Genomic DNA, 11,699 nt, shown 5'->3' with positions numbered 1-11,699 from the left:
TGACGCTAAATTACATTTGCAATAACTTCAGTTTTAGTGTTGTTGTTGTAATTAACTTGAGCTGAGGAAGAGTGTTAGATGAAGGCTAATTGATATTATGTATATGTGCAACTATTGTCTCATATCTGTTAAGACCTGAGGAAGACTGTTCGTGGTTGGTTGTACGATCATTAAATTAATGTCTCACTGCTAACTACTTACTGGGTAATGAAAATGAATAAAAATACCATATTATGTATAGCTAGGTATGCAGGTACCTTTTGTTTATCACCCATTGTTTCAAGGAATAATGAAAACATTGGTTGATGACATGAAGAAAAATACTAAAATAAATCCGTGAAATATTTTCGTACTGGCCACAATATTCAGAAATCTAGTTCTTCAAACATACTCGTCAGGTAGTGGCCATTAGCACTCCAAAGCACACTAGACGTTGCCATACAAAGGTCGTCTGCCCTAACTCGGCACAATTGCCAAGCTGTATTGAACCTTAAACACTTGATAATAACGACAGCAATGATCGTGAGGAACCAAGGTGAGCGGCTCATGACTACGAACTTGACATTATGACGACTATGCTATATGTTTATACTAGAGATAGCTATCTATAGTTTATTGTGAGTAGGTAGACATCGGTATTTTGACCTAGCCTTGAATGAGTGTGAATATTTTACTTCTGGATCAAATATTATCAACACCTGATTTAGTGGAAAAGGTTATCTTAAAAGACGCGTTTTCAGTGAAAGCTGCGTCTTTAATTTACAGGAAAAGCGAATGGCTGAATCTGCTGTCATTAGTACCTAAAGTTATAATTCATTAGAGATAGTCAGCATAGAACAATCATAGGGAATTGAATGATTAAATGGTAGTGAATCTGCATCATAATTTATTTACCTTTGTTGTTTAATAAATATTGAAAACTACATAACTAACTAGAAGATACCTACCATACGACTGTAATAACATGATTCTGATGACCCATAAATACCGGTTGATATAAAAGCAGTTATATTTATTACTTACATACAAGCAAAAAAAACTGTCCCAATTTTTTGTCGAATCGAAATAATCGCAGCTCCGATTCTGAATGGGTTAACTAATATGAAGCCTATGTAGAAATGTTTGGTTTCCGTATAAATTAACGGTAAAATCGAATAATATTATAGGTATGTTCGGAAGTCATTGATTATCGGATTAGTAAGACATCAAGCCATTATGACATGTATAATGTTTGTTTTTACTTACCAGTCATTCTGTGTAATGATTCTGCGAGTAACCAAAACATACAAAAGAAAATATTGTAGATTCCCAATAAAAAATATTACTTATCTACTGTTATATTTTTGGAACTGTAAACCTGACATTAATGAATTTTGGATTACCAACTACTTACCTAGTTAAAATATACGTGACTAGGAATTTTCGGAAACTGTTTCAGAGAGGAAACTTTTGAAAATGTTGGTCATCTTTAAATGACTCCTAAGTCGTCAATCCTTCTTATAAATAGGTAATACATACTTAAGCAATTTTCTTATCAGATGATTAAACCTTGTTACAAATATTTATTTCGGGAGCGTGTGAACTGACACAGGTAAGCGACAAACAAACAGACAGATATCAAACTGTAAACAACGCACTGATCCTAAGCAAACTGTGCTACAAGTTGTTATTAGTTTATGATTAGGTATAACAAGTGCAGGGTAGTGTCAATATTGGTTCGTTAAAAGGGGATGAAAAGGGGATGAAAAGGGTTGTTTGGTAAAAATATGAAGGGTTATACTGTTAATAGATTAAAAACAGGTAGGTAAATGATAAGTGATAGCGCATAGAGAGAGAGAGAGCCCTTTGAAATACAAAAGTTGTCTATCTTTTTTCCGCGAATTTATTTGCCTCCCTAAGGAAGGCAGTTTATTGTCAAACAGAGATAAGACGACGGTCCCGGGGCTGCGGTATTATAAGAAAGAGTAACCGCGGTTCTAGTACTAGGGCTTAAGAAGGAACATGGTGGGTTTTAGTCAGAGTTCGACACTCCCTCACGCTGCACCCACAGGAGGGGTCCTTTGATGATTTCCCATTAGAGACGACCCGACTGATCCCAGGTTTCTATCGACATCGATAGATATTGCCTTCAAAATCCTATCAGCTGTTTTTCACTGAATGAGCTCCAAGTAGGTAGGTATCGGCAGGTACAGAAGTCAACTATTTCATTATCCATCCAGTAATTACTGCTGATGAATTATGATAGTAATCAACCAATTATCACCTCTAACAACACGCAACAGAGTCTACAATACCGTGAACAATTACAGCCATTCGTAGGTAAATCTTTTGGCGTGACTTAAAAACTGTGCCAACGATTGTTCCCAAGCAAAACTTATTTATCATAAGATTAACTGCTATTATTGTTGTCCTCGTTAATGGCAATTATTTCTATAATTCAATCCGAGGCTATTGTCCATTATAATTGAATTTTGAATTATGAAAGTGAAAAACATGAATGCTAAACAATAATAAGTAGCCAGGCCTATTGAATTCAATGCGGACAGCTGCGGATCATCACGAAACTATGAAGTAATGCTATTGTTTTTCGGCACGATATTCTAAACTGAAGGGAGTTTATATTATGTCATTAGCTGAAGGAAGTCATCGCTAAGTAATACTGACATTTCTGTTGGTACCATTTCGGATAATGCTACCGTTTAAATTGGTCGGAAGGCCCAACCATTTAAATTAGCCCCCTTATATTCGATAGCTCTCTAATTTGTCCCAAGAAACAAGAACGTATATGCCTATGTAAGACCTCCTACAATAAATCAGTTTAATGTCTTTTTCAGGCGTTCCCTGAACTGTAACCTTTGCTAATGTCACATTGAAAGGTGAAAATATTGTGTGGAAGCGTTCCGGAATACGCAATGCGACGCCTGGACGTCGGGGTACGCTTCGACATGACGGAAATAAAACATAGCATCGTTTTTACAATATTTATTGCGAAAAATTCTTAAACAAACATAAATTAACATTTCACATCTAATATGGACAGTATAGGTACCTCTTGTAAAGTTTACGAGTGTCTTCTCTGACGTACAAATAGCTTTACTTGTAATATTTTAATATATTATATTTTAAGGCAATTTCATATCACAATTTGTTAAGATTATGCTGAAAAACTATACTTTTGTATAAATAGGAATTTGTTTTGTCAAGGCCTCTTTTTTAACAATAAATATGTTTTTACCATGTGGCACTGATCATAAATAGAAACAAACTTACAATAACTACTTATAAAATATTGCAACAATTAACACTATCAATCTCAGTAATTATTATTTTGATCTATGCACTATACCATTAAATTAAATTGACTATTTAATTATTATGCTAAAGGAAAATGTTTCGTTTAAGTACCTAATCAATTAATTTATACATTTAGTACTAGTGACGTGGTGTTGCTAGTGCTAAAAAAGTACAAGTTACTAAACTACTCCTTTCACATAATAAGGCAACTCTGAACGAAGATTTTAGTAACGAATTTATTTGAAAAATATTTCAAAGACGTCATACGTCTAATATTTATACTTCATCAAGTAAACTCTTGAACAATCTAGTTACACTACAGCTGCGATCACCACTACATCATTATTAAACGTTAAACTGATAATTAGCTTTCATTACCATTACTAATATCTTCGTTAGTGTTCTAGAAACAGCTTTGTCATAGAAATATTTAGGAAATGCACATTTCTTGTTATCTTTATATTATTGTGCTAAATTCTAGCGTAAAAATGTAAGGCACAGACTATTTGACACTTATAAGGTACACCTCACGTGTGTAGATAGGTACGTAGGTACCTATAGGTATATATAGCGATCGGTACAGACATACACACAGACACGACGGCTCTGACTGAGCTCGCGATCACTACGTGCTTGCCATTTCGTAAAAAGCTTAATTCGTATCATAAATTCGAAAAATAAGGCTTTTTGCATATTGTCGATTAGTTCTTCTAAATCCCATTTAGACAGTAAATAACCAGAGTAGACTGCAACAGTTCAGCAGAGTTGCTAGTGTTAGAGTTTGGCATAGATTTCTGAACAACACAATCGAGTATGTCTACGGCCTAATGTAAGATACTCTATAAAATTCAATGTAAATAACAATAAATATAAAACACGAAGTCCAGCTTCGACTAGTTCATATCTACCGGCGCTCGAGTCGGCTGCCAGGCCTGGCCACAGCCACATTATGTGAAAGAATGCTATAATCTTTTGAACGATGAATAAATCATGTAACCACCCGGCATAGTGAATGCAATAAACGAAAGTACAACAGATAAGAGTTAATCATATTGTTCGTCGCTCGGAATTCATAACTTTAGCTAAAGCGAAAGCGAATTCAAGTAAAATACTTTCAGCATTAATTACTTGAATGTTTTGAAGGTGTTATAAAACTTGCAAATACGCCACTACTTAAATGCTTACAAACTAAACCGGAAATACGGTGTACTCATAATAAATGTGCTCAAGTGCGATATCTCGACAATACTGGGAGCCGATTTCAAGGTGTTATTGGCTTGTTTCTTACTGTCGTGTTCTCACAGGCACAAAGAGCGGCCCGTAGTGCTGACACTCGGCTCACACCGCGGCGGCGCGCGGGAAAGCGGCGCCACACCAAAAAACTCGATCGAGTTTTTCAGTTCACCCGATTGACGACAAACAATAGGAAGAAACCATTTTACTCACACTTGGGAGACGAGTTCGCATCGTGTGTCGGCCGCTTTCCAAGTGCGCGAGCGCGCGAGATAATTGCTGTTACGGATAACCATCATTTGCATTGTTCGCAATCTGGAGAAAATTAATTGCTCCACAATCGATTGATAGACGAAAGAAATCGATCGGCAAAACATGGCACCAAACGCGCACTGATGGAATTTATCATTTACGTAAAACTATTAAACGTGGCCGTATTGAACCGAGCCGGTTTTGATTGGATACTGAACTTCACTCACATCTGTTCGTAAATTCGCACACGAACCGAAGCTACCCGAACGTTGCCACTTTCGGCCTTGCATACAATTTCCACTATGCGGCAGCTGCTTCCAAACGCGACGGAGTTTAGCTGGCGACACGCGCCCGTTATATCAACATATTGAACCAGTTAGCCTTTCCGAACATTTGTTACATCCTAAGCGGCGCCGGCCTCTTGCTTCTGCTGTATGAGGGACTCCCACTTGGCTATGAGCCGCGTGGAGCTGGGCGCGAGGAACTCCTCTCCCGGCGCGAGCGTGCACAGCTCCGCCAGTGACTTCGCGGGCTTGAGGCTGCCGATGGAGTCGTGACCCGAGCTGTTTCGTGGCGAGGGCGACCGCAGTTCTTCATTTAGAGCTTCATACAGCTCGCCTATCGACTTGGTAGCCTTTAGTTTACCAGGCAGGGGTATCTCCTCGTCCTCGGATTCAGAGCTAGTCTCATTATCACTCAACTCCAAGTCGTATGGCTTTTGTTTCTTCCTCATCTTTTTGAGCTCGTGTTCTCTGTCTTTCATTTCCTGTAATTCTTTCTGTATTTTCTCCTCAACGGGTACATAACCTTTCCTGACTGGTTTCCCCTCTGGCGTGCGGGTGATGACGGGAGGCGAGACCACAGGCGCGATCACCGGCATTGTTGGGAACACTAGCGGCGGAGCTAGCGGTGTGGTAGGTGTGGGAGGAATGCCTCCTCCGGGGCTAGCAGGCAGCTTGCCCTTGTTTGCAATAAATCGCTGCATAATTCCCTTTGTCCCCGTCTGGGGTGTAAACCGCCTCGTGTAGCCATTTGTGTTGAGGAGTGAGGGTGTGACGGGCGGCGACGGCGCGATGGGGCCGAGCAGGTGTGACGTGGACACGGCTCTGTTGAGGGTCTTCTGCGGCTTGAGCTCAGCGTCGCCGTTCACGTGACCATTCTGATGGTTCACGTCTATTGTTGACTCAGACATCAGTCTGTTGATTCTGAAGTGTCCTTCCTTGAATTCTCTTTCTCTTTCAGTGACTTCTATGATTTCTCTCTGGATCCTGGATAGGGGATCCTCTTTCAACAGTGACTGTAACGAAAAGAAAACACATCGTCAGAATATGTTACTTAAGAATACATATTCTTTAGTCTTATTGCATAATATACATATGTATGATCGTTACAAACACACTAATTGGATCTGAATTAACAACTTTTCAGTAAATTTTGATCTTTGAAAAATCAATCGCTAAGCCAGCCGTTCATTTGAATGTGTTTGAATGTTACTATAAATAGATGCAGTACCTAGTCCTAGATTATTAACCTAGCGGTAACTAGCATTATTACGCCACTTAATAATGGATACAGGTTTTTCTACATCACCGTGTGTAAGTGTAAGTATGTCTCGGTCGAGTTCGACACAAGTTGCGCACACGCCTGACCTTACAGATACCAGCGATCGATATCATTCCACTCCATATCAATAGATTATGTAAGTAAATAAATATTGAAACGTTTGCTATTGAAAGTCTATTGTTTCACTGTTTTATTTTAGAGTAGGTAAGTAAGCAGTAACGTCGGTTATATGGGGGCCAGAAATCAAAGTTTAGTAACAAAAGACTAGTAAAAACCTAAATTATAGACATTTGGTATAGCTTAGGTCATAACGAAGCTCAACAATAAATAAAGTAAATTACAGAAGCACCTTGAATTAAAAGGCAAAACCGACACTTTTAAAGAAAAATCGAGAATTTATAATAATAAACGCCTCCATTGTTCTGTTATCTCATTAATATAATCGTCTGATTGCATTTATAGATAAAATAATGTTTTCTGGTAAATACACCTTTATCAGAACGTTTGGTCGAAGGTCCGTCGGGTATGGTTTTATCGAGGTAGGCGATTAAATGCTATGCGGGTAGATCTGTATCTATAGGTTTGTGAAACTAATTTCCTTTGTATTGGCAGATAGCGGTATCCGGTGTTGATGTAAGGAGACCTATCTCTAGATCTAGGCTACACTAATTTCATGAACAATTTCGCTATCATCGGTTGTAAGACATTTCAAGGATAGATTGAAGCACCACTTTAAGGAATTCAATCAAAGCACTTAGACGTCAACAATCTGAAGATTTACTTAAAGCCCGAAGAATTACATAATTCTGAGTGAAAATAAAGTCACTTATTGCGTCTGCACTTTCCGTATGTTTGTGTGATACCGGTGAACTTTAGCCTAAGGTTAATAACACTTGGACTTGGTTACTGAACACATGCAATTCATGCCACATCATGTTATTTCATTATTTCGCGTGTGCACTCAACCGGCCTTTCTAAGTAAAACCCAACTTCACTTTTCTCTTAAAACACCATCAAATTATAATGATAAGGCAAAACGAGAACCGCGGGCACGTTGTGAAATAACTTGGCAGTTTCTTTTTATGTTAATCTGTACAAAAAGCGTAGAATTGTACAAGAGCCGACGTAGTATCATAGCGGGTATGCGTGGGACCTGCCGGAGATTATTTACTATTTTTTGTTTGACCTCTCAGATGTTATTCAGGCTAAGTATGCCGTCTGCGGCTAACGAGCTAATCGTATTAGGAACTTTCTTCAGCGCTCTCCTCGACGTGTTTAGCGAATAATTTAGGTTCCGCATTCGCCAATGTATGGACAGTCTGTGTAGCGTCAGCATGAACGTGCTAGCTGAGTATTTCATCATTACTTGTATTTATTACTGGAAAACAGGTCACAGTTGCGACGTGTGCAATATGCTCGTTGACCTACGCATTGCCATATTCAGTTTCACTGCGCCCCACTGGCGACCATCTACCTATCTGTTCGGACCCGACCGAGAGTTATACATCTATTATACCTAGTTCACGCAGGCACAAGCCTCTTCCAAGTACCGCCAGTCGTGACTTTATATTGGAAGGTATTATTGAGAATTCATAGATAAAAACAACAATCAACGATTACACGTAGCCTGTTAATTCCTAGAGATAAGACAATGGCCACTCATTTGTTATTGCAAGAACGTTCGATGCCAATAAATGTAAAAACTCGAACAATATCAATGATAATGTAAGTACGTATCTGAAGCGTTATCAGATGTATAGGTAACAGTACATCGAATACTTTTACCGATGCGATGTGGCGGTTCGGCGACATGTCTGGGAGCTTTCTACCGGGCTTCGATCTCGACACACATACCCGAACACACCATTATTGTCGACGGTATGAAAGCGTTAATTAATCTGGCGGGAGTGCGAGCGCCGACCCGAGCGCCGCTCTGCACAACTGTACCTCATGCCGACGACCTACGAACCTACGATTACGATCTCGCAGGACTAGCTCTCCGCCACATCTAAACTGGAGCACGCTCGCATTCCAAGCAGACAATACAGAGAGTACTCACTTCTCCCATTGTGATGGGGGGTATACGACAATCCGCACAGGTATGGTAAAGTCGAGCACACACGAACTGTAACACGTTTAAACCATCACGGCACCGACACCTGCCACGATATGATGCAGTCGCGGGAGACGTGCGTTCCGGCGGCCGGTCGCGGGCTAACGTCCTCTGCGCGAGTGTACGCCGACGAAGCCTCCGCGTATCACTCACCTGGCCGCTTAATTGGCGCGCGAGCGAGACCGCGCCGCGACGTCACGCGGTGGAAAGAGAAGCAGATACCAACTCACAACACCTGGTGCTGCTTTACCGACGGCAGAACTGTTTCACCTGAGGAAAGTGAGGGCGCGCGTTTGAAACTTGACCGCGGATTTCCGCGCCATTGGCCGCGAGGGTCTGTCGCTCCCCCACGGCCCGACAGGAAGAGGGCATTAATTAAGGAACCTGTTGATAATTCCTGTAACGGAACGTTGATTAAAATATCTTCTGACGCGTGAGAAGCGAAACTGGTTGTCAATTCTTCGAGCTAGATTCTGCTGATAATGGTGATTACTTCTTGTTTAAGTTTAAACTATTTATATGTAGGTATAACTATTTCATTATTTATCTTTTCCTATAACATTAACGCTTCCCAACTTTGTGTAACTTGTTCCGCAAAGTGCAGGAAATAATTTTCTGTATTATTGAGCAGTGAGCACTGGTGTCCTGCGGCGCAATAGTTGGGCGGTCGCGGTTGGCACAATAGATCTGGGTTCAAATCCTTATTTGGTCGTTTTTGACAGCACAGCAGACAAAGAAAACAGATTTTTTTCCCTAAACAATTTAGGGACTATGGTAATTAATTAAAAATGATGTTAAATAGAAAATATGTTTTATTTTAATCTCACAAGTTAACGACTAGTTGCACAAATTCAAGTCTCTGTACTTACGAGTCCTAAAATCGATTCACATGATTTAAGTATACGCTATAAAATCAATAATAATCGATTCACGGAACAAGATCATTATGTAGGCTTATATAATTACAAGTACCTATTAGTAAATATAAATCTATATAAATCGAATGCAAAAAACAAGAACAGTTGATCAGCTTTGGATAAACAATTTTAGGCTGAATCCTGACCCTATCATAGGATAATCCATCTAGATTCTAGTAGGGTAACCAAACGAAAATAGGTAAAGAAGTCAATTTAAAAAGAAGGAATATAGCCAAAAATTATACATATAAACATAGGTTTCTTAACTTGATAGATATTTAAATACAGGTTTCGAAAGTTCCCTACTAGTTTTTTAAGAGAAATTGGTCAGTTTTTTTTTATTCTCTGGAACTTAAGTCCAGTCTACTATAGTATAATAAGAGTTATTGTAAATTTCTTTCTGAGTATTGTAAAACCACTTCACTTCTACTTGTACCGAGTTGTGCCTTATTTTGGAGCAGCTGTGTAGTAAAGTTATTGCATTTATAAAATAAGACCCACTTTTTGAGGTCCTAGATATTTTATCAAATCCTCAAGACTTGACATATTTTACATAGTATTTTACAAAACCAGCAATGAAAGAAAATACATTGAAGAATATTATTTTAGGAACATACAAATTCAATTAGGTATTTAAACTCTCCAACTTTATAGGCATTTAGCATGTTCACTGATTAACAATCTCTATAGTACAATTGTTTTGTATAATTGGGGACACTGTAAGCTGTGGTCTTGACCTTCTAGATTCAATTGTATCCATGTGACTAACTTTGAGGTGTCGAGACAAATCACTCATCCTGAAGAACCCTCGGGAGCAGTGATGGCAGACGTATGGTGTGTGATTGGTGTGCTGTTTGAGCAGGTGGAACTCCAGCATCATTGCTGTTGGGAATGTTTTAGTGCATTCACCAATAGAACACTTAAATTTTGAAGCATTCTCATGTTTAAAGCCTACATGGTTTGATAAACTTCGCTTGGTTGCAAAGCTTTGGTCACAGAACTTACACACAAATGGTTTCTCACCCGTGTGCTTGCGCATGTGAGCCTCCAAGTCTGAGAATGTCTTCAAACAAACATTGCACTGACCAGACTTTTCAGAGTGTATTCTTCTTATGTGAACTTGCAGGTTGCCTTTAAATGAGAACGTCATGCCACAGTAATTGCAAATGTTATGCTTTTCATTGGAATGTATGCGCATATGAGCCGTCAGTGCATTTCTAGTCTTGACAGATTTACTGCACAGGTGACAAGTGAAGTTCTTCTCATCTGAGTGCACAAACTGGTGCCTCTTCATGTGGCTCTTGTCTATAAACTTCTTGAAGCAGATAGGACAAGAGAATGGTTTCTCCCCGGTGTGCATGCGTTTGTGCCTGATCATTGAAGCAATCTGTCTAAATGCCTTCCCACAGTATGTACAAGAGTATGGTCGCTCATCAGTGTGAACTCTTATGTGTGTTATTATATCATTCTTTGAGAAGAAGCTGCTGCCACAAGTCTCACAAATGAATTTTCTTTCCCTTTGTGTATGATGAGTTATTGTGTGTCTTTTGAGAGTACCTTTTAGGTTGAACCGTGCGCCACAGGAGTCGCATGAAAATGGTTTCTCACCTGTGTGTGTCCTCATGTGATTCTCCAAGGCAGAGCGACATGAAGCCATCAGCCCACACACCATGCATCTAACTGGACCTAGTTTTGGTTTTAACTTCCTACCATCAATATGTTCTCTAAATTTTTTTGTCTTTGTATACTTTCGTTTAACTTTAACTTTGTTATCACTGTAATCATTACAAGACTCTGAGACAGTATCCAATAAGTAATTATCAAAGTGATCGTGGTCGTCCGGTGCACATTCTTCCTTGATTTGTTCTATCTTAATGGAGAGTTCTGTCTTGGGCAGCAGGTCCTCGTAGAGGCTGGCGATGTCTGCGCAGCGCAGCGCCTTGTCGGACGCCTCGCACTTGTTCACGAACTCGTAGCACGTGCTCAGCTCCGCGGCGCACTCGCTGCAGATGTTGTCCGGCAGCCCATCGCCCTCCACCACCACCACGTTCACGCATCGCATCACCTTGCTACTTAACTGAATATCATCTTGCTTGTCAAATATTGATATTGTTGCGGTTTTCTTGAGACAAATACGGCATATTTTGGACTCCATATTTGACGCTTTACTATAACTATAATCAGTAGAGTGTGTTATGCAAACGATTATTTAGATAATGAAAAGGTTTCACAGAAGTTTCTATAAAATCACGATCACGATTAATGTTTTCAATAATCAACAGACAAGACAACAACAAAACAAAACAACGCAGGCGTGTGTCACTTGG

General features: G+C 39.5%; 2 protein-coding genes across 4 annotated transcripts; both read right to left on the bottom strand.

The window, feature by feature from the left end:
* Positions 1 to 2,967: 2,967 nt before the first annotated feature.
* LOC110383001 (uncharacterized) lies at positions 2,968 to 8,658 on the bottom strand. 3 transcript variants are annotated; one of them, XM_021343702.3, is made up of 2 exons: positions 8,402 to 8,658; positions 2,968 to 6,076 (listed from the first exon to the last, which is right to left on the bottom strand). In XM_021343702.3, exons 1-2 carry the CDS (start codon positions 8,408 to 8,410, stop codon positions 5,183 to 5,185), a joined length of 903 nt encoding a protein of 300 aa, XP_021199377.2. In that variant the 5' UTR covers positions 8,411 to 8,658; the 3' UTR covers positions 2,968 to 5,182. The 3 variants fall into 3 exon arrangements, with proteins under 3 accessions (XP_021199377.2, XP_021199379.2, XP_049700179.1); XM_021343704.3 differs by lacking the exon at positions 8,402 to 8,658 and adding an exon at positions 7,859 to 7,983; XM_049844222.2 differs by lacking the exon at positions 8,402 to 8,658 and adding an exon at positions 7,709 to 7,726.
* A 591-nt stretch (positions 8,659 to 9,249) lies between these two features.
* LOC110382999 (gastrula zinc finger protein XlCGF26.1) lies at positions 9,250 to 11,671 on the bottom strand. The gene has a single exon (XM_021343700.3). It carries the CDS (start codon positions 11,525 to 11,527, stop codon positions 10,040 to 10,042), a length of 1,488 nt encoding a protein of 495 aa, XP_021199375.2. The 5' UTR covers positions 11,528 to 11,671; the 3' UTR covers positions 9,250 to 10,039.
* Between the last annotated feature and the right edge of the window lie 28 nt (positions 11,672 to 11,699).

This window comes from Helicoverpa armigera, chromosome 16 (genome assembly GCF_030705265.1).
Source record: "Helicoverpa armigera isolate CAAS_96S chromosome 16, ASM3070526v1, whole genome shotgun sequence".
NCBI lineage: Eukaryota > Metazoa > Arthropoda > Insecta > Lepidoptera > Noctuidae > Helicoverpa > Helicoverpa armigera.
The sequence above is the reverse complement of the archived record's forward strand: the minus strand, read 5'-3'. Positions and strand labels throughout refer to the sequence as shown.

Excerpts from the sequence above, each read along its gene's own strand:
- LOC110382999 (XM_021343700.3), bottom strand. The coding sequence starts at position 11,527 with ATGGAGTCCAAAATATGCCGTATTTGTCTCAAGAAAACCGCAACAATA.